The sequence below is a fragment of the Choristoneura fumiferana genome, chromosome 2 (genome assembly GCF_025370935.1).
Source record: "Choristoneura fumiferana chromosome 2, NRCan_CFum_1, whole genome shotgun sequence".
Lineage (NCBI taxonomy): Eukaryota > Metazoa > Arthropoda > Insecta > Lepidoptera > Tortricidae > Choristoneura > Choristoneura fumiferana.
The window spans coordinates 14,629,279-14,652,126 of record NC_133473.1 but is presented as its reverse complement, the minus strand read 5'-3'; the positions used below and the strand labels follow the sequence as shown (position 1 = coordinate 14,652,126).

Here is a 22,848-nt window from a genome sequence, read left to right as displayed (position 1 = left end):
AGTATGATATTGCACTGTTTAATACCGCTATTTACAGTGCAATGAGTATTAATAAAATAGTTGTCTGTCCTGAGAAATTTTAATTAAAAATGATAACGTGTAATGTGCAGCGTTACTCCCCTTATGGGTGGGGTGATTTTTAATTATTAAATTTTCTACGCTAGCGGCGGCTTCCAATATTACTTTGATACGATACATACGGGCCATTCATTGCATCCGCTTAAATATATTTAGTTTCATTGTGTGGATTTATAGTTAGTTGCAGTTGTTATACACTTTATACCCATGGGTTTTGTACCTAATGTACAATCATAAGGCATATCTAGAGGTACATTTCTTAAAATGAAAGTAGTGAAATAATTACCCAATAAGTTTAAATCACTAATCATTTGCTGAAATTCGTCGGTAGTTCGTTTTTGAAACTGCTTGCCAGAAATGAAGTACCTACATACTTGCTTTCTTATATGTCGAAATCGAAACTTTAAGATTGCATAAAAAAATAAAAGAGCCGAATTAATTTTTAACACAGCGTTCATTTGTTATATTTGTGTATAAGCATAATTCGAGCGTCATTTGTTTCTCCCAACGTAATCGTACCGCAATGTCAGGCATTACATTATGAACAACAAACGGTTTTTATTAAATTCTCCAAAACAAAATAACTTCGTGGAAGCACTCTCATTATTGACGTAGGGCGTGGAGACGTATTAAAAAGAAATTTAATTAAATCTATTACATTTTGTACCAGTTTAGATAAAGACGGAGACTTGTTCAGTGAGGTTAATTAGAACATTTCTTTAAACATCTGAGTTCTAATTTTAATTAAATAGGAATAATGGAATTACGTTAATGTTATAATTCAGATTAAATTTGCGTTTTGTTTATTTACTTACTTTGGTCTCATTATTTTTCTACCATTCTCTGTAGGCATTTCTGAGATATAATAGATTTTACGGGCAACTGAACAATAAAGAAATCAAAATCGTTCAGATATTATTTGTCATAAAATACCCACGTTGGTTTATCTGAAGGTCTTACTGATCTTTAACAAGAGATTAATTCTGCAGCGCCATTTCTTTTCAAAACACGCAACGGAAAAAGTTATTACCGGCCAGTATTTGTTACATTCAAGTGGCGACCCTTGCGCGCTCGTAACTTGTAAAATGAAAATAATAACGGAATGTTTTAATTTCCCTGCGAGTGACGGGTCACGTGCCCTCCTCTCCCTGTCATCGTCACTACTCTGGACAATTAGCCTCATGCTCCATTTGAATAAGCATTTTGTTTGCCAGATTTTTATAAAAGCGACTGTTCAAATAAAATGTTCATGACGTGACATCTTCTCGTAGACAAAAGTAAACTGTGCGTTTACAGAGTACGCTTTCATTTTACGCTTTAGAACTAGTTTTAATCTTTATGATGTTGCGCTCACTCTTGAGTAAACACAATGCTTTTTTAATCCCATTTGGTGTGATCGTGACTGAAAATTGCAATGCCAGGATCGGTAACATTTAATTCAATTATTAAAACACTTCTTAACATTTCAATCGCGATAGCGCACCAATAAGCGCACGAGCGGAAAATTAAACGCATTGTTGCGAGTTGCCGATCCGCCGCGTACGTCAAGTGCGCCCTTACGGTCCGTGACATCTCGCCGGTTATGATTTGATTTGTAATTCATATGAAACGTGCATGGGAATTATTTTATGACCATTTTGATACCCGCTTTGTACGAGTGTAAAAGTCATTTGGCCGTGACAGTTTCACTTATAGCGACTACCGAGGGTCGAATCAAAATGTTTAAGGTAATCGAATATTTAATTGAATTTCTGAAGAATAATTAAACAAGATCTTAGTGATATTAACAAGAGACTTGATTTCTTCAAGATGGTTGGATTTGTTTTCTAAGTACAAATAATAAAACGTGTGGTATGGCAGCCATGATGCAAATAAAAAAATAGCAATATGAAATCATATAAATGAATAACAGTTAAAAATAAACCACGATAAAGAGATAAAAAGCGCCAATCAATAACTACATAAAATCTGTAACAGTCCAATGCTACACCCAAGCCTGGACAGCATGCGCAAAACAAGCTAAAAGTCCCTTTTAATAGACGTGTTGCCATCCAGTCCAATTAAAATTAATTAACTTCAGAACACACTGCAAACCCAAGCTACAAATCAACGAAGATGCACACACGGATAGCAAAGTTTCTGGATAAGGCGTGCACGCAGTTACAAGAAAAGTCTTACGTACAGAATTTAAAAAGTTGATGAGCACAGATTACAAAGGGTTATTGATGAAAGTATGAGGCGTCGGCAATGCAAATACAAACGGTCTTGAAAAACGCTCACCAGTTGTCACGTAAGTTCTTTTTATAAGTATACCTTACTAAGTAGGTATATATTTTGTTTAGCTAAAGTAACTATAAGGTAAGGAAGTCTGATTAATCACAGGATAATTCGTCAACACAAATTATAAATCAAATTTTGGCTGCATAGGTTTCTCTGCTAATTGGTAACAGCGGCCAGCAGACACGGCCCGTACAAATAACATGCTTCGTCAATGCGTCGGTATTTTGTCTCACTCGGTCACCCTCTATATGAAAGAGGCAGCACTACGCTACAGTAAAGAGCGCACACTAATGAGAGGTTTCTGTAAAATTAGTTGTTATAAAATAGATATTTTTGTTGTCAATTAATCATTGTGGCGGGAAGCGCGGGTTATTAATCAAAACCGAAGCGATTGCCAAATGCCACGACTCGCAGCTTGTAGAAGTGTTATTTACATTAGTTATTTTAATTAGGAGCAGGAGTATTCAGAGTATTTGTAGATGAATCAAATTAACTTTAACTTCTCAGCAGTATAACCATTACTTTAAAAGGCTTTAAATACAATATTAGACGAAATTCAATTTAATTTGAATAAATTACGCCATTATAAATTGTAGTTAATAACGTTTTCTATAATTAACAGGTCAAAACAGTTATAACAAGGTCCTTGAGTATAAAAATCTGGTGAATTCAATTAGCGGGAAAGCAGGAGAGGGCGGGGCCTAATAAACATAATATAAATAATCTGTGGCGATAAATCTGCAGCGCTTTATGGCAGGAGTGGGTTGTCACCCGCGCTAATTAGCGCTAGTGCTACACGGGGAATGTCGAGCGCTGGAAGCGCTAAGATGATTAGAGGCCACTTTTTGTGTTTTTAATTTTACGTCCTGGCTATTTTTAGTAGCAAGACGTCGTTAAGGTGTTCAGAAGAAGTAAATTGATTTTCCATCTGTGGCATGTGTTGGTCAACTTTGCCGCTGTCGCTTCGTGTTTGAAGTTGTGTATGAAATCGTTAGAAGGCACAGTGACATGGTACTAAAGTGTAAACATATCTTTCACCTCTACTGTACTAACTAAATGTTTGAATGAGTACCTAATTATCAATTAAAATAAAAAGAGATCAAAATAAATTAGGGATTTTTAAAGAATAGTAGTGAACTGTGCACCAGATGGAAATACGAGTCGTTAACACATTTTGTTTTACAAATAAGTTTGAAACTTAATTATGTAAAGAAATCTGGATTAATTAACTTTAAAAAGCGCAAAAGCCGCTGCGTGTCTCATCTCCCATCAAAGCACTCTTCATCAGGCTTAGTTAATTACGGGACATATCAAGTTTATTATAATTACTCATTTTAATGTTGCTGCGCCTCGCACACACCGGCCGAGCCTCAAACAGGCTGTCCTAATGAATTAACTCGTGCGCTCTTTCATATACTTTGTAAGACGCATACCTAATGACGTTTACGGTAACGGCCTTACTCAGAGACGTCAACCAATATTTAATTGTACATTAAATTTTGCCCGTGATTTCGTCTGGCAAGAATTCGTTGATCACTATCCCGCGGGAACTATGTGATTTTCTGAGATAAAAACTATCCCATGTCCTTCCTAAGGTTCTTAACCATCTTCATACCAAATTTCAGCTAAATCGCTTCGGAAGTTTAAGCGTGAATAGGTAATAGACAGATGAGATCTGCCGGTGGTAGATTTTTTTGACATAAATGCGTAAGTGCTTGTTATTATAGCCCTAATTGAACAAAGATAATCTTGACTTTGACTTTGAGAGCAATTACAATAATAGTAAACATAATGATTAGTCGAAATCCACACGAAGATATTTTTAATTAGGATGAATTCCATGTCAATTAAGTTCAGTACTAACTAGTGCCAGATTTTTCACTGATTCTCGCCTCTGTAGAGTCCCAAGCAGGTGTGGGCTGGTGTGGGAATTAAAAGTCAAGCCCTGTAACAGCAAGAGATACATCCGTGCGTTTTGGTGTATTCGTTAGAGTTAATGCATAATAGAATAGAATAGAAATATTTTATTCGCTCCTCGCACATTACATCATCCCAGCCTATATACGTTCCACTGCTGGGCACAGACCTCCTCTCAGAACAAGAGGGCTTGGGCCATAGTTCCCACGCGGGCCCAGTGCAGATTGGGAACTTCACACGCACCATTGAATTTCTTCGCAGGTTTGTGCAGGTTTCCTCACGATGTTTTCCTTCACCGCAAAGCTCGTGGTAAATTTCAAATGTAATTCCGCACATGAATTTCGAAAAACTCAGAGGTGCGAGCCGGGGTTTGAACCCACGACCCTCTGTTTGAGAGGCGATAGGTCAAACCACTAGGCCACCACGGCTTCACACAACATCATTCTTTCATTACATAAAACATAATAATGAAGTAATTATGGTCATATCCTAATGCCTAACGACGTCCACGTCCATTGACGTTAACCAGACGTCAGTTATTAGTATAGGTCATTATTTAGAACTGTTATGGCTTGTTTGTTTAATTTAGTTTAGCGTTAGTGAAGCAGAAACTAACGGCGTATTCCAGAAACACGCGAATGCTAATTATTTATGTTATTCATTACCTACGTACCTAGTCAGTAGGAATATAAGAATGTTTTTAGTTGATTTTGCTTTTTTAATTGAAAAAACTAGCTTGTGCACGTGGCTTTGCTTCCGCTGCAAAATTATCACTAGCGAATTCTTCATCATCATCATTTTGGCCTAAAGTCCGGGTGTAGTTAATGTAGGACTTGTTAATGCACGCTTCATTATCATGTTGCATTATCACCCCGTACCGAACTAGCAGGGACCAATAATGTACGCGCAATAATGTACGACGTGATAATCCGAAGCATTATTTCTTCCGATTATCATGCCTTACGATTTCCGTGGTTGAAATAAAAAAAATATTTAACGAAGTTGGTCTCGCCGGAAGACCAGCGCTGGCTCCACCCCCGGAGTCCGCATTTATGCTGAGGCGGGACCTTTTTCAGACACAATATTATAATAATTATGTTTGCTTGTTTTTTTGTTGTATCATATTTTATACTTTTGTTGTTTTTGTAGTAATAATTGTATGTGTATTGTGTGTGGAATAAACTTTTTCATTTGGCAGGCGTCTGCAGATGTATGCAAGAACTTTTGCATAATCCATCCTTATCTTTATTTGAATGAAATTTTCGTACTACAGACCCTGTTCTACAAACGTTGCAAGTGCTACAGTTCCACATAAACGTCACTTTTTCGTAAGAGCTTATTTAACAATTATGCTGACTTAATATTTTCGTGGTAGTTTCTACCTAGAACTCTATCTATTCCTATTTATTTAGTATGGAGCCGTTTAAAAATAGATTTTTCACGACACTGCTCGAAAATGTGGCCAAAGATAACCTAAATCCAGTACCCAAAACTGCCTATATAACATACATGCTGTACATTTAACAGCCGACTCATTTATGGCTCGCAAAACACGACAGCAATGTAACACGACATGACCGGATGGCCTAGTGGTTAGAGAACCTGACTACGAAGCTTGAGGTTCCGGGTTCGATTCCCGGCCGGGGCAGATATTTGTATGAATAATATGAATGTTTGTTCTCGGGTCTTGGATGTTATATATGTATTTATCTATATAAGTATGTTTATCCGTTGCCTAGTATCCATAGTACAAGCTTTGCTTAGTTTGGGACTAGGTCGGGTCGGCCTTCAAACTAACTCGTTCATCTATTGCTTACTTTCGTGCCTCTACAACAATGTACTATAACATATATCTGTAAACCGCTCAACTTTCAATCCACTTGGTTAGTGCGGCTCTATCCCACAGGTAAAGCCAGAAAGGGACAGAGCGACCAACATGCGATAGTAAGTCGGCTGTTTGTCACCGCGGTATCACGAGCACGCACCATTACCTCCATAATTTAATTAGTTTCGAGTGATCATTTCATTAATAGAGGCGATATTTGGCGAGCGCCCCGGCTTTGTCAATTTTAATTAAACCTATCGCGGACCGAAATGTTGGAATACTTCGTTAATTAGTCCCGGTCGAGATTTCTAATAATTTAATTAATCGAGAGTTAATAAGCCCGTACGCGACTGGTATTCCTGTACACGATTACTGGTTCATTCTTCTCATATTTCCGTGTAGGTGTCATACTTATGGATTTTAATTACATTGATTGGATACGGTTACACACGTATAACACTACCAAATAGCAAATCTACAAGTATACGTGTATCGCAATTATAAAATTTTAATTTAAATGTTATTCAATGTATTATATGTTGTTATTCAATATTCTTTCCCTTTGCCTTCCACATCGCACAGTTCGAGTTCGTAATTTCTAAATAATTCACGATAGATAGCGTTGGCCCACTCTCACATCAGTTTCTTTAGTCGCTTTTTTAGAATTAGAATACACACAGAAAAAGATGGGTCCCTCCTACTCAAAAACCGGGACGCTATAACTCAATGACAGATAAGCGACATTCAACGTAATTTACTCAAATGCCTTTTAGTTAAAGAGAGATAGCAACTATGAATAGACTATAGTACTTTCAATTCAATTCAATTCTTGAAAGTATAGCTCCATCGATACTATCGATGATTCCGTCAATGTCGAGGATGGAAAATACACTATCGGTTACAGTACTTTCATTGTAGCATGGTGCGGGTGACAGCTGTCAATATCACAAGACTAGAGAGTCAGTGTCGAAAGTTGAGTCGATAAAACTAATAATTTAAAATCTTAATCATAATTAATGTCATCATTAATCCGATTATTACGCTAATTTTGATGAGAATATTAGTGAAATTCTGGGATGAAATATTATTTGCCACTTAAGTAAGGTTAAACGGAGTTTGCAAGAATATTTGTTACTTACCAATTAATAAGTACTGATATAACTCAAGATCCATTAGGTTCCATCACTAAACGTGTCTCTAGTGCTACGGTACATGCATATAACGTTTGTTCAAATTGTGCTTTGAATTTAATTAATTGATTATAAAAAGCTGATAAGTAGCTTAAATTTATTACGTATCTTTATGTTCAAATATTTTACGCCAGTCATATTCAGGCTACAACTGAAATATACTTCCATATATTTAGATCGCAGCAACTTTTTCTGAGTAAAACGAAACGTGCATCAAGTGTCACCCACACCATGCTAGAATGAAAGCACTGTAATGAGTCTCATATTACGTAGTTAAATAAGTTGTGTATTTCGATATTTTTCTATGAGATCATTATCATGTGAACTCACAGCTTTCACGAGGTCATCTGTCCATCTCGTTGAAAGACGTCATACGAGTACGCTGCGCTTGCTGATAGCCATTGCCACTTCAACGAGCTAATTCGCTTGGATATTATGTCGGTGGCCCTCGTTCTTCTACGTATCTCATCATTTCTGATTCTGGTTACGTAGTGACCTGTTCATAACGCCCGGATAGCAAAGTGGTTAGATAACCTGACTACGAAGCTTGAGGCCCCGGGTTCGATTCCCGGCCGCGGCAAATATTTGTATGAATAATAGGAATGTTTGTTCTCGGGTCTTGTATTTTTTATGTGTATGTATTTATTGGATGTTTTATATGAAAGTATGTATTTACTCGTATCTATATAAGTATGTTTATCTGTTGCCTAGTACCCATAGTACAAGCTTTGCTTAGTTTGGGACTAGGACAGTTGGTGTCAACTGTCCCATGCTATTTACTAGGATTTTATTACAAAAATGATGACGAAACTTCTTCATCTCAATCTTTCATCATCGATACAAACTTCCTATACTTTACGACTATATGTAGAGCATAAGACATTTATCATAAACACTATAGTCGAAAGTCCCAACATACTCGTAAATGTAATTAAAATTTTCTTCAAACTTAGAATTATGCACTAGCAAATCGTGTGTTCTAATCGTGTTTCAATGTAACTTCATACGTAATTTCGTATAAATAGGTACAGTATTAATAAACGCTTATTAGACACTAAACAATCGTACAACGACGGGGGCATTTCCACTCTGTCGAAGCCATTGATGACAGTGTATTGCGCAAATATTAGGACGTAATTTGTACCATTCAAACCATTTTCCTATGTGTTTACATAGGAACATTCTGAAGTTCTCGAGAGTTAAAGGCTAAAGCAATCGTATGTGTCCCACATTATGCAGAATGGATGACAACAATGTGATTTTATTTTGTTTTCAGGTAAATCAGCATGCAAATATAACTGTGTAAATCTTCTCTTAAACCGGTATGTAACAAATGTTATCTTATTCTATTATTGTTATATTGTTACCCCCTTATTCATAAAACTTAACAAGCCTATGTTAACTAACAAATGCTTTGTCCCTTTCTAACAAATACAAATGTCGAAGTGACAGATAAGGACAAACGAATTTTAGCGGCATTTTAACTAAAATAGGTTTGATTGTCGTTTATGAATAAGGGGGTTAGCCTTTCTGTCCCACTGCTGAGCAAAGGCCTTCTTTTAACAAGGACTGCTTTGTAACGGTTTAAAAAATCTTTTTGAGTTTATGAGTTTGATGCTTGTGCATGTTTCAATGATCATTAAATATTGTGTCTTCTTCTTGAATGCGCAATGAAAGGTAAAATTTTGATACTCACTTTAAACTTATATAAACCCTTGTAACACAAAGGATCCGCGGCCTCATCAAAGTAACTCAAGTACTAAGCTAACAGGAGATAGTAAAGAGTGTTAATATTTGAATTTCCTGCCGCCAACGAACACTAACAATAACCCTTTTACTCTCAAGAAAACAGGAAACACTGTTAATTACTGTGTCGTAAAACTAAAAGCGATAAGTGGAGCGCTTCTAATTTTTTTTAATACAGATTATATTTTTACTGGGCGAGTACACAATTCATTTAAAATTAGGAACTTACCTACATCATAATAAAAACATTGTAAACTTGTAGTAGTCATCTACCTACTTTTTTGGAGAGAAATGCTACTTTAGCTTAGTTCTCATGTTACGTATATTCGTGACTAACGTGTCAGTGATATATGTTTCTACCTACCTAATGCAAATAAGAAGTACTACGTATGTACCTACTGTTCGTGTAAACTTACGAGGCTATTATTTTTATCAAATTAAATAAATGTAAGGCTCACCTGATTATATATTTGGTACTAATATTATTATTTGCTGGCATTTAAGCAAACACTCTACCGTCAGTTACTTCATACCAATTGTTCAATGCGAAATTGGCGCACTTTTTTGTTTTACAGTGCTACTGGCAGTCGTGACTAAACTTTTTTCATCCGTTTTTTTCTTAATTTTTGAGCAGGATTTACTGGCCATGATTGAGCACGCCAGCGTTCCGGGTTTGAATTCTGTAAACGACCGTTGGAAATTCGTAATGCCGTAGAAAGCCGGCAGAGGTCGCGGATTTAAATTGAAAACGTGCACCACGCTCGTCAGTTACCGATTACTCGCAATTAAGTGGCTACGCCAATTCGCACCGCTCGGAGCATGCAAAGCTGGTATCCATTGGTAGCTAAAAGCGCGTACGATAATTTTTGGCTGTTTTTGTTCAGGAATTAAATGCCTTGGAGCAAATGAAATAAATGCCTTGGAGTCATTAACCTAAAATAAGTAAGCGATTGGAAATATTTTGCAAGGAATTAACACCATTTAAAATTTTAAAAGAAGTCGCGAATATCAAATATTAGTGAAGCGAAAATTAATGACATAGTCTGTCTGTAGGTACGTTTGTTATTCTTTCACACTTAGCTTAAAGCATTTGGGTCAAATTTGCGACATATTGCACCTACATGCACGATGATATTTAATCGATGAATATGAAATATGAATAACCAGTCAAAATTTAATTCAGCAATTTTAATTCGCAACTTGAGGTTCCGGGCAGACATTTGTATGAATAATACGAATGTTTGTTCTCTGGTCTTGGATATTTAATATCTATGTGTTTAAGTATGTATTTATCTATATAAGTATGTTTATCCGTTGCCTAGTGTCCATAGTACAAGCTTTGCTTAGTTTGGGACTAGGTCAATTGGGATACACCAAAAAAAATGACCTATAGTTTTTATTTTATTTTTGGAAAGAATAGGATATTTTAAGATACCAATTTTCATTGATTTTGAATTTGGATGAGTATTTAATTTTTTATATTTTTTTTACGAAATACGCTGGATGACGTCACAGTGAGACAGCCTTGCTCCATTGCCTAGAAAAATTCAGGTCGTACATAACATTACAATTTGACAATAATTCAAGCGCGGCTTAGGGTCCTAAATAAACCATGGCAAATAGTTTAATTTTTTCTCTTCTTTTAGCTTCGATTATTCCTATGTTTGTTTAATGGTGTGATAATAAATAGATATTTTTTATTAAACTCTGATATGTAAATTTATTTGTATTTACTTGTAACGTAGTAATTTAATTTGTACAAATACATTGGAAATACTCGTATACATTTCGGACTTTACGATAAATGACTACTGTTTAAAGCCGGGTGCGCGTCATGTGATTAAAGTTCTGTGTTTGTCACTCTTTGCTATTATAAGCAGGACATTTCAAACTGTCAATTTGCTTAAGAGTGTAGACCTGCTTTGTAACTGCCTTTGTGACGAGACACTGCAGGGGTCGAATGAGGGTCATTACTTAAATTTTGTTTATTTAATTTAGTTTATCACATTTTTGGAATCTGATTTCTGAAAACGCTTCACAAAGCCTATTTCTCCAAATGGTTTTCGATTTATTATAATGTTGTCAAAAATTGGGACATCCGAATTGGTGTCAAGTGTCCCATGATATTTAAGTTGATATTTAATTGTTTGTAGTTACACACGTACATACATATGAATAATTTGAGTTGATTCGATAACTACTAGATTTTTCCAAAATCCTACAAACATACAAACATTGCAAGCTAAATAAAAGCTTGTCGAAACGACACAATTTACGTCGAAACAGAAAACTTTATTATATACCTACTTGTTGTCCATGGCTTTATCCGCGATAAATTCGTTTATCTCTATCCCGCGGGAACTACGCAATTCTCAAGGATAAAAACTATCTTATGCCCTTCCCCGGGATTTCAACTATCAGTATACCTTTCATCTTAACAGTTGTAACTAATTTATAATATTAGTAGAATAATTTGAACAAATGTATCCATTTATTATTTAAAGTACCAATCAAAGTTTAAAATATATGGCGTAGGTTCGCGTCGCCCGCCTACGAACCGAGTTGGCAGATTTATTCGTTCGTTAATTGTAATGATTATCCTCCGTGTCTATATCAGATCAATTACAAATTATATGTATTTCGTGTTTAAAGCAAGCACAAAGCGCACGATAATTTATCTTCAACTTCGTGCACACAGCTACTAATAAAAAAATTAACAAAAAAGACCGACTCCAAAAAAATCAATAAATAACGAAAAATGGAGCCGACTACAAACCCCTTGAAAATTTTTCTAGGTACCTACTAGCTCGAAGTCGGTGCCTCAGAACGAGCCAGCAGGAATGGAACAATAGTCGTCTACCTCATCTACATACTATGGGTTTCAATCCATCCTGCTGGGTCGTGCTGAGTCACCGACTTCGAGCTAGTAGGTACCTAGAAAAATATTTTCAAGGGTTTTGTAGTCGATTGCATATTTCGTATTTTTTTTATTTTTTTGGAATCGGTTTTACTTTTTTGTTATTTTTTTCTTTATTTCTTACTTTTTAGTGATTTGTAGCCAAGTACATCTCACAACGACTCCATTAAGCCCAAACACGGCTTAGTTACGTTGTTTTATAACAGAATACCGTTGCCTACCTTCCGGCTTCAGCATCAGATCAGTTCGAAAGAATCATTAACTTAAAGCTCCTTCTTGGTCGCTTATCTAGGTATATTAATCATGATAGTTTATAAACGAGCGAGCATTACTTAGCTTTGACGAGTTCCATTAGTAATTTACGGTCTTCTTCATCAGGTCCAGTTTACCAAATGATACTTTCTGAATGAAAATGCTTACCTTAATGCTAAAAATGCCAAAATCACCATAGGTGTACCTATAAAATTTGAGGTTTGTCCTCAATTTACCTAGAATCCCATCATCAGATCTTGACTTGGTGACAATGGGACCACCTCAGAAGAGTACCCTTTCGAATAAAAAAGAATTTTGAAAATCGATACTGAGTAATCGGTGACCATACATAAAAAAAATACAAACATTGGAACATAGAAACTACTCCTTTTTTGAAGTCGGTTAATTAAAAAGGAATAGAAACCTTATCTTGTCTATTTTTTTCCCACAGTTGATGCCGCCAGTTTTCACCTCGCACTGTCAACGAGTTTAGTAGATTACGATACTTTTACCGCTGAAATTTAAACTTTTTTGACCACCATTTCTATCTTTATTGTTCTTCGATCGTACACTGAGCTGGGAAAATAAATAATATGGCTCTTTAGTCATGCGCGCAGTCGTGTTTTGAGCCCTTATAACATTTAAGTTATTATTATTATTAGTTTCGTGTTTGTACTCATGCAAAGTAAAAACGTCTTTTAAAAAATAAACCGACTAAACTTTTTCGGGATTGCGAAAACTATCAGTGATAGTGTAGTTGTTTCGTCGCCTAATCCTGCGGCGGACGCGGCAGGAAAATGGCGGAAATTGAAAATAAACATTTCATCTGCGCCCCGGCACGCACTGCCCAAATTGACAATACAACCAATTTGCCGCCGCACGCCGACCACCTTTGTATGAGAATTGAAAAATAATATTAGGTACACTTTTTTTTTGACCACTGCACGTAGGCAATCTCGAAAATAAACTATGATTCTTCAACCAAGCTTCAACCGTTCTCATTTCAGTTTTACACAGGCAATATAAACCGTTAAAAAGAGCGCTTTATTTAAACAAAAACGAAAGATGAACAGTTTCTTACTTAAAAAACAAAAGGCAAAAGTCAAATTCTTTATTCAAATTTTCACTTCCATTGATCCATTGAGAATCTAAAGTTCATGTTTTTACTCGAATCTCAAGGCAAAGGTGTTATCGTGCCAGACGGGAAGTGGTTCGATAGTCCGCTGAGTTCATTCATTAAGATTTTACAATAAGATCGTTATGCAAACACGGCGTTTGTTAATGGTTTTATTCTAACAACATTAAGTCATTGTACTCAATACAAAACACACACATCGCTTCTGTGTTATTGCAAGGACGCTAAGGGGCAGATCAGATGGTAAACAAAATGAAAAAATGCGTCATCCAATCCTGTTTCCCCCAGTGTCGAAGGTACTCTGGAAGAGTGCTGGAGTAATCAGCAAAGAGGCCGTCTAATTTAATAAATGATAATTAAATGTAATGGACGCCACTCGATGGGCCGCAAATGAATGAATGTATAATTGAATGACTCGCCACAAATATTTTACTAATGGGTCACATTTGATTAGGTTATTTCGGTATGTATCGGTCGAAGCCAAAGCCCCGCCGTCTGGCTCTGCACTACACTATGAAATTGAATTCTATTTTCAACTAGTGACAGCTTTGAGATGTTTCATATTGATTTTTCGGTACATTTAGTAGATGGAGTTTTAAATATCAGTGCATGGAAGCTGATCCCAGTTTGGAGCAAATTAATAACTTTATAAAATAATATCATAAAAATAAAATAAATAAATTAAATAAGTACGCACCTGTTTAGATTCAGAGTCCGTCATACTAAATTTTTGAATACAGAAAAGCTTCCAGATATCATCCTCGTGTATTTTCAGCCAGTAACTTGTAAATCTACCGGTATACGTCTAGAGCACCTCCATAAATGTCCCATCGTATGTAAGGATAGCAATCCAATAAGAGCATATAAATAAATCATAGCTTCGATAGCTTTTGTCTAATCTAATAAATATTTTATAAGAATTAGGTGAGTGGCGCACCCCGGTAGGAGCTCATTGCATTAGTTCGGGGGACTGCAGAATGTCAGAATTGACACACGATTGCGGGACCACCCTAGCTAGGCTACTTCAGTTGTATTCTACCTCCTGACGCCCAGAGTCCTTTATGAAGGACTTATTGTAATTTGAACATTAAACCCTATCATAAGTAACATAAAGTTTGATGTTCATAAATCAAAAATTTGACTTTGGCGCCAGGAGGTTAATGGAGTCGGCAACGAACTTTTAGATTATTACTAGATATCCTTTAGGGCCTAAAGTTTAAGCATTGACGTTTTATTAGGTTTCAATACTACTTTATATTAGGTAGTTTGTATCACACACAATACCAGTGTTCAATCTTGAAAAAAAAATGTATAAAATAATGAATAGATTAATCTTAAGTAAATTTAAAAGAAAATAAACGCAAACAGCGTAATTAAATTTGGTTATTCATTCAGCCTCCGAGTCTAAGAAAGCGCTTATTAGTCAAGCAATTACTTACCCTTACAACTAAACTTGTTACAGAGCTCGCTGCAATAACTGTAGATTTACATCTCGATTGAATTTTAATTGATCCACGCTCGTGCACTCCAATAACGGCGTAAGTTAATTATAAAAGTCAATTGATTTAAAAGGAGCGGTGTCGTGGCCGCGGTCGCGTTATGAGTTACAGAAAAAGTTTTCAATTTCACTAAAAGGGACTGGTTTGTGTCTCGGAAGTCTCGTCTGGTTATCGGCTGGTAATGTATGAAGTTGCGCGGGTTTATTTTATAACTCACTTCACGTAATAGGCCCTGAGTTGACTTAATTCACTTTGCCCCTCGCCGCGCGGGCCGTTTACTAATTAAGTCTTGCTCTCATCTTGCAAATTGATATTCTACTTGGAAATAATAAGCTTTGTCCTACAACTGATTATTGTTTGCTTCTGTGCTGCTAATGAATCTTGTCGGATTATTTCCTTCGTACTAACTCGCATGATTTTGGATGCTTCGTTAATTATGTTTTTACTTGAATGTTGATCACGTACATTCAAAACAAAAACATAGATCTACAGATAATTCTCCTAAGGAATACCCTTTTACATGTACCATAGAAATAGAGATATCGTCATAAATTGATCCATGAACATGCTTCATAAATTATCACGACAACGATTTGGAACATTTTACAGCTGCTATGAATTCTTTACGATCGGGGGATGCGACTGCGCCGCGTCTCATAATTAATACGAGACGTTTGTTTTAATAGAGGCATAAAACATCAGCAAAATCAGCTATAATATTACATCGTTATCCTTCTTACACTCGCATATCTTTTTAGTAATCGTAAAACACTCTCGATTTTATCGACAGTCCGATGTAAAATAGACACAGTGCGGGCCATATAATCCACTTACGCGCTAATAGAATTCTATTACACATTAAATTGATATTGTAACTTGGTCAAAGCTATTAAGATACAAGTTTTAATTAACTCGTCAATGTAGGTATGCTTAAGTAATTACTACTTTTATAGTTAATTAAAGAGTTCCCATTGCGTTAATTTAATTATGATGGAATTGAAAGTTGTTTTTAACTGTTTCTATTTCAAGATCGATACAAATCTTTCAAGTCAAGTAAAAGTAAAAGAGTTAAGACGCGCAAGGGTGTACCTAAAGGTAGCCGCGTGAGGATTCTCAGCAGAGTTATAGAAGTCGAGTTTACTTCGAGCTAAATTGAGTTCGACATTGCAAATAGATAAAGCGATATCTACCCGTTATGGCAAACTTTATAGTTTTGTTTTTGGCAGTTTTGACAGTGCTATCTACTTATTTGTTCCTTCACTTGCATCTAACTAAGATGAAACTTTTAACTTCGGCGTGCATTCCACCTGAGTATCACTTCCCGGCCGCGCGCGTTTGTTTATCCGGATTTTCTTTATATCCCATAGCTTGGTCAGTTCTTGGGTTGCTTGAAATTTGAAACGTTTCCGGGCTTACCGCTTTGATTTGGAATGGTTTACAATAACCGTTAAGATAATTGCGGGAGATGGTAGGTGCCGGAGATAAGAGTAGTAGGGCATTGTGCCGTTCCTTCAGGAGTCGCGGAACGGGAGACACCTGAAAACAATAAACACGAAACTGCCACAATAATCGGCCCTCATGATCGCTGCCTAGACTGTCAGACAATGGGGCAGATTACGCGATAGGGGTTTAACCGAATAGCAGCTAACTCGATTATGCGGCCATCCGTGATTGTGTTTGAGCCTATTAATGTTTGAATTGCGTTATATTATTGCGGCGGGCGGGTGCCAGTAATCCAATATGGGTCGGTATTAACGAAATTTCACGTCGAGCTCGCGGTTTTCGTTGCCGGCGAACGAGTGATAATGCTAGTGACATTTTAGTGTGAATTAGCTTCAGCCGCGATGCTTTGATCAATTTTCTTTAATTGTGTTACGTTAAACAAAAGCAAAGGCAACCTTTATAGTGCTACGGCGGTAATTACGTTCGTCGCGGTACGCAGCAGCGTTGCAGTTAATGACGCGTGGTATAAAGTGTAACAAGGAATTCTCTTGCTTTTTTGTTTCTTGGAGATTTCTTTTGTTTTCCGTTAGACACGCGGCCGGGTATGGAGATGCGGAGGGTGTGAAGCGAACGCCGGCCATCGCTAGATTAAAGAACAACTTAAAGGAAAGCAATCTGCTAAATAAGAGCTGCCGAAGTGGCTCGCACGGGAGCTTACTCTACTTCGTTTTTAAGTTTTATTTTCTTTCATCCAAACACATAATAGTGATTAAAATGCGACCGTGGCTGAGACCAAAACTATAAGGTCGTAATTATTTTTTATTATCCACTCTGAGCACTCATTAGTACGCAGTGTTAATAGCATTAATAATAATGGGGTACTTTCATAGAGTAAATATGAATATTACGACTTAATTAGTAATATTATCTTAATTAATAAAAAGTGGGCTGTGTGAAGATAGATGTACCAGCATTGGTAAATTTATCGTCAATGAATATTCAAGAGTCGGAATTTAGTCCGTTTTCCATAATGGGAATACCATCCATTGTATTTTGTAAGCATTCCAAGTTCTCTAGTTTACCGCGATCGCTTTACGTTGGAAAACATCGTGACGAAACCTGCACACACCCGCGGAGTGAATTACATGATGTGTGTGAAGTTCCGATTAAGCATTGGGCCCAAGCCCTCTTAATCTGAGATGGGGCCTATGCCCTGCATTGGGCCATGTATAAAACGTTACGATGATGACAATGCAATCATTAACAATCATAGTATTATTCGTTTTTTTTTATTTCAGAAGAACGACAATAATATTCTATAATGACGTCATTAATGTTTTAAAAACCAATTATCCATTCAGTATAAACAGCTGGTAGCACTAAAGTACCTAAATAAAGACGTTATAACTACGTTTTTACGCTTTAGTCGCGGGTTGATAATTTAAAGTAAAAAAAAATACTATCCAAATTTTGCGACACTTAAATTTTCTTTCGTAAAATTTCTAAATCCTAAAAAAGTGTAGAGCCGTATTCACTGCGATAGTAGTTGGCTGAATAATTTAGCTTCTCGTCTCGTTACTTTAGCCGTTTCCGCAGGTGTGGCAATCATATTGTTACTCTCCCACACAAGAGGGAGTAGGGGAAGGGGGAAAGGGACAGATCTCCCCGTCGCGCCGCTTATTCTTTAATCTCGCTGATGAATTATGATTAGCAGAGTGCACTCAAACCTATTAGTGTTTCGTCTGCATGAAACATTTGATTTCGTTCAGTTTGTCAACATGCAATGCATCGTGCTCCATTAGGGTCTGTGGCTGTTTTAGAAGTAATTTTACTGAAAAAGTACTTTATCTACGGCATTGTTATCTATATTCGTTTGGCTCCATCCCAGCCTATTTACGTCCCACTGTTGGGCACAGGCCTCCTCCCAGAATGAGAGGGCTTGGGCCGTAGTTCCCACGCGGGCCCAGTGCGGATCGGGAACTTCACACACACTATTGAATTACTCCACAGGCGTGTGCAGGTTTCCTCACGATGTTTTCCTTCACCGTAAAGCTCGTCGTAAATTTGAAATGTAATTTCGCACATGTTTTTCGAGAAACTCAGAGGTGCGGGCCCTGTTTGAGCCCGCGAACCTATGAAAGGCGATAACAAACCACTAGGCCACTACGGCTTTTCCACTTTTTCGTTTGGCTACCTAAAAAAAATTAATGAATTATAATATATAAGAAATTAAATATCTACTCGCATGTATACTTAGACTAATTACGCGTGAGCAACTCAGTCTTTCGCTAATCGAGGCCACGCACAATCCTTAAAATTAGGATTAAGGACTCTTTAATTATTGTAAAATGCTTTTTGTTCTTTTGCTTGCAATAAACAGCTTAATTTTTTTTTTTTTTTTTAAATATTAAAATGTTTTGTTTTAAATGGAACTGGGCTGGCCACGTTTGACGCATGCTCCCAAAGAAATGGGCATAGGTTACTACTCAGTGAATGCTCCACGATGGCTATCGGCGCCGCGGCAGGCCAAGGCGGAGATGGCAGGATGCGGCCGTATTGTCTGACGCTCTAGTGCTCACAATCGCACACATCATCTCTTTCTATCATCATCCTACTCCTACACCGTGTGACAGGAAGAAGCATTGAAAACGATCGTGATTCTGAGTGCGTTAGTAGACAATAAGGCCTCTGGACGCATTCTCTAGCAATTGGCCAGACTTATGCGAGCTGAAAGGCCGGAGGAGAGGCCTTTGCCCAGCAGTGGGACATTACCACAGGCTATAAAATATGTATGTTAGTCTATCCTCCTGGGTTCTGACGTTTTTTAACAAACTATATAGTGCTTAAGACCTAGAAGTGGTTGATCTGCTTTGTTATTTTGGATATTATTTCAAAATTCTTAGAATTCTTTATTCAAGGAACAATTTGTACTTTATAAAGTACATTCGGCCGTTATTCTTAGTATGAATTAGTTATTTATAAAGTACGCGATTACCCAGGAGGCTATAAGGTTGCCCATGTTGCCCAAAATAATTGGTTCTACCTCCTATTATTCTTATTATTACGATATCTAGATATATGTGTTTTAGAATGTGTATTTAATAGACAAACTTTGTCCAAACCCAAACTGAAACGTATCCTCGGACTATCGTACACCCTAGAGGATATTTTTCAGTAATGCACCATTTACCTTAATAACCTGAATTGCATTCAGAATGTTCATTAAAATTTAGCAGTAGCTCAACAAAAACTTTTATGACCTGTACGGTGGCGCGTAATAGCGCACCGTGGGACCACAAACTCCGACTATCCAAACAGAGAGTTACCGAAACAGCACTGAAATTTTAACGTGTAATTGATTATGAAGTTGGCCACAAATGGGCGAAAATAGTTCTAATTTGGTGTGTGGCGGATGGCGGGGCATAATTGGTCTCAGGCCGCGTCAGTGTTAATCATTAACGTTGCAGTTGGCCCGCTCGGCGCGGTCCCAGCGGCCCGGCCCGCATCCCTCAATTTAGCCGGCTCCACCGCGCCCATGAAACCCGCTGCATCGCCATGCAAACACACGCTAATTCGGCTTATTCTATCAGTATCGTCCGCGAAGCACAAACCCATTTTCATTCCGCGCCATTTACGATATTGCACTCGCACTCCCCGCTGATAATTCGTGATTGAAAACTCGTCTCGCGATTAACAAAGTCACTTTAATGACTGACTGTGCTTTTTATAGTTCTATTCCCTGATTCGTGCGTATTGACATTTTGGGAAGTCAGTGCTAATGGAAGGCGTGATCTTTTTTGCTTTTGCTGTGTCTAATCTCAGCGGCTGCATTCGCCACGGGTTGTTTTCCGAGTGCCGTGGCCTGTCGCTGTCACCGCTCGGTAATTATTCACGAAGGCTCGCTTCACGAGCTGTCAACTTGGAAAAAATGCCGCGGACGTGCCGTACCGCCCTATTGCCTCCGACGAGAGATTTGATTTCTATCGCATCGGGCCAGTTACGTAGTGACATGACGTCGACAGTGCTTGATATAGTTTCAATGATCATAAATATACATACAACTCACATTTTAATTGCATAAACGAACGAGGAGTTCTTTTTTTGGTAACAATACAGTACATGTTCAAGTTAACTTGAATAAAAAAAATAAAGCCATAATATACGCAAGTCCAACGCTATACCGATTCTAATGCGTGTTAAATAACACGAATAAAAAACATTAAAACGACCAAACTATAGACCAATTGTTCGCCCCTGAAAGCCCCCATGTAGCAAATTTCATCATAATCATTCGAGCCCTTTCTGCACGTGATCCCTGAAGTAAATAAATATACAAGAATGCTCATTCAAAGACATAAGATTACAAACATAACCTTGTCCATTGATAAATTGTTCCGTTTCATAAAGTTCGCTATGTCAGAAACCACTCGGAAATAGTGAAATGAGGCGCGAAAGGTAAAGTCAATATTGGTTTACCTCTAGGTACGGTGTTTATATTTCCTTCAACAGGTTTAAGATGAAATGTCAACAGCATATTTCATCCGTAACTGGAACGCAAACCAAAAGAAATCGGTAATGAATGACACGCTAAAGCATAACAATACCACAGTTGAATTAGTAGTACGACGACTGGACTTTATTGTCGGCACAATGCAATTAGAATAGTTTCCTGTGTAAACAGTCATTGACACAAATTGGGCCAGGGTGCATGTTTCCGGCCAATATCCGTATCCTGTATTATTTATGGACCGATCGGTCGCACTCTCCAAAACATACAAAAAGGAAAGACTTGGCCCATTCGTCATGGGCGCACAATGGCCGTATTGTTTCGAGCACTGGCTCTAATGCCCGATTTCGTTTTGCCCGAAAATAATTTGACAGAATAAAAACGATAAGCTACATTAGGCGGAAAGGTCGGGGAACAAAATCCATCAGCGGCATTCTTTCAAGCAATTGAACGCCTACGTGCGGCCCAGAGCGCACAATTTAATTGAAAATGGTAATAGCGTACTCGTTCATTACACCAACGCGAGCCTTTTAGGGGTTACCTTCGATACGATAAAAATAACGCGCGTTATTACCTCAACGCATAATAATATCTTGAGCACTGAGCATTCTTGTTTGAACGTCCTCGAGTGTCCACGGCCTGTTGACTCTTCAGACTCGACTTTTTTCGACCCTTCACTGTGTTAGCAGTTGCGAAACCTCGATTCATTGTGCGTTCTCAATTAACCGCTTCAATAGCTGTGCTTATTTTTTACAAAAATTATGACAGGCTACAAATTTCATGGTTCAGAGTTTAACGTTATAATTTTAAACGATTTTACGAATTGCTCGACTTAATCGCGTAAATCTGCAACTGTAGTTTTGTATTGCGAATTGAAACGGAAATTTTATGGCAAAACTTGCTAAATTTTAGTAAATTGCGTATAAATTATAGTCGGCTAGATACAATTTCGTTTTATATAATATCTCACAGGTAGCAACGCTTTAGTTTTAGTAATACGGACATTTGACACTTTTAGTGGTGTTAGACAGGCATTAAATATGTTTTGAATGGTTTTTCATATAATGTAAATTAGAATATTCCCTACCTATTCTTATTCTTCTTTAGAAGTCGTGGTAACCCAGTGGTGTGACCCATGGCCTCTCAAGCAGAGGGTCTTGGATTCGAATTACTATACTTCCCTGAATCAATCAATTTTAATCAATCAATTTTTTATTGAATATTTCTTGACTGCACGCCGCCAACTCCTATAGGTTATAAAACACCTCATATACAGCGTGTATTTTTGATACTACCTCAAACTGTAACCAGACGAAGATTTAAGTGCTGTGAACCGATATCAAAACAAATTGTTAATTTAAAATTAAATACAAGAGCGTAATTAATTTTTGAAATATTTTCGAGCAGCAATGTAATGCGTACAATAATTTGATATGAGAGAGAAACGTAAAGCTGTCGCGTCAACAAGTGCGACGTTTTGAATAAAACAAAGCAGTATCACGTAGTGATAGGTACATTGCGTGCTAATTAATTTTGTAAGGAAAATAAAAAGTTTTTTTTTTTTACTAAAACATAATAAAATGTGATTATCAGGGACTTCACTAACTACCCTTAAAGTTTGAGGTAGTATCAAAAATACACGCTGTATATTTTAAATACTAAAATCAAGTAAATAAAATCAAGGACCTAGTGTCTTTGACCCTTAAGGCGATTCAACCCAAAAAAGAATCAGTCAATTATGAAGATACGGAAATTGATTGACTGACGTAATTGTTTCCATTGCAGTGCGAAAGGCGTACCCCGCAGCAGGCGAGCACGAGTCCCGGGCTCGGCGCGCAGATGCTCGCCATGGAGGTGAGCAAGGAGGCGCGCGCGTCGCCGCTGCCAGCGCCCGCGCAGGCCGCCAACGGACAGCCGCAGCCGCAGCCACAGGTAACTTTGTCATTTGTGTGACAATTCAATCTGTACAGATGTAAAACTCCACGAAGCTAAGTTTGCACCTCGCGTCTTAACTAGAACAGTACTAAATTTTAAAATTCAAAAAATAGGAGACGAAATA

The 22,848-nt window shown here is 37.4% G+C and overlaps 1 protein-coding gene across 3 annotated transcripts in view; it reads left to right on the top strand.

Annotated features, from left to right (window-relative positions):
* Bx (LIM domain-containing protein Beadex) overlaps positions 1 to 22,848 on the top strand; it is a 66,622-nt gene that overhangs the window by 30,631 nt on the left and 13,143 nt on the right. For 2 of the 3 annotated variants that reach the window (XM_074110006.1, XM_074109999.1), the window contains exon 2: positions 22,575 to 22,721. In XM_074110006.1, coding sequence (XP_073966107.1) covers positions 22,575 to 22,721 — 147 coding nt within the window. Of the gene's footprint in view, positions 1 to 8,572; positions 8,613 to 22,574; positions 22,722 to 22,848 lie in introns of those variants that run through there. The other variant, XM_074110012.1, reaches the window with a different exon arrangement.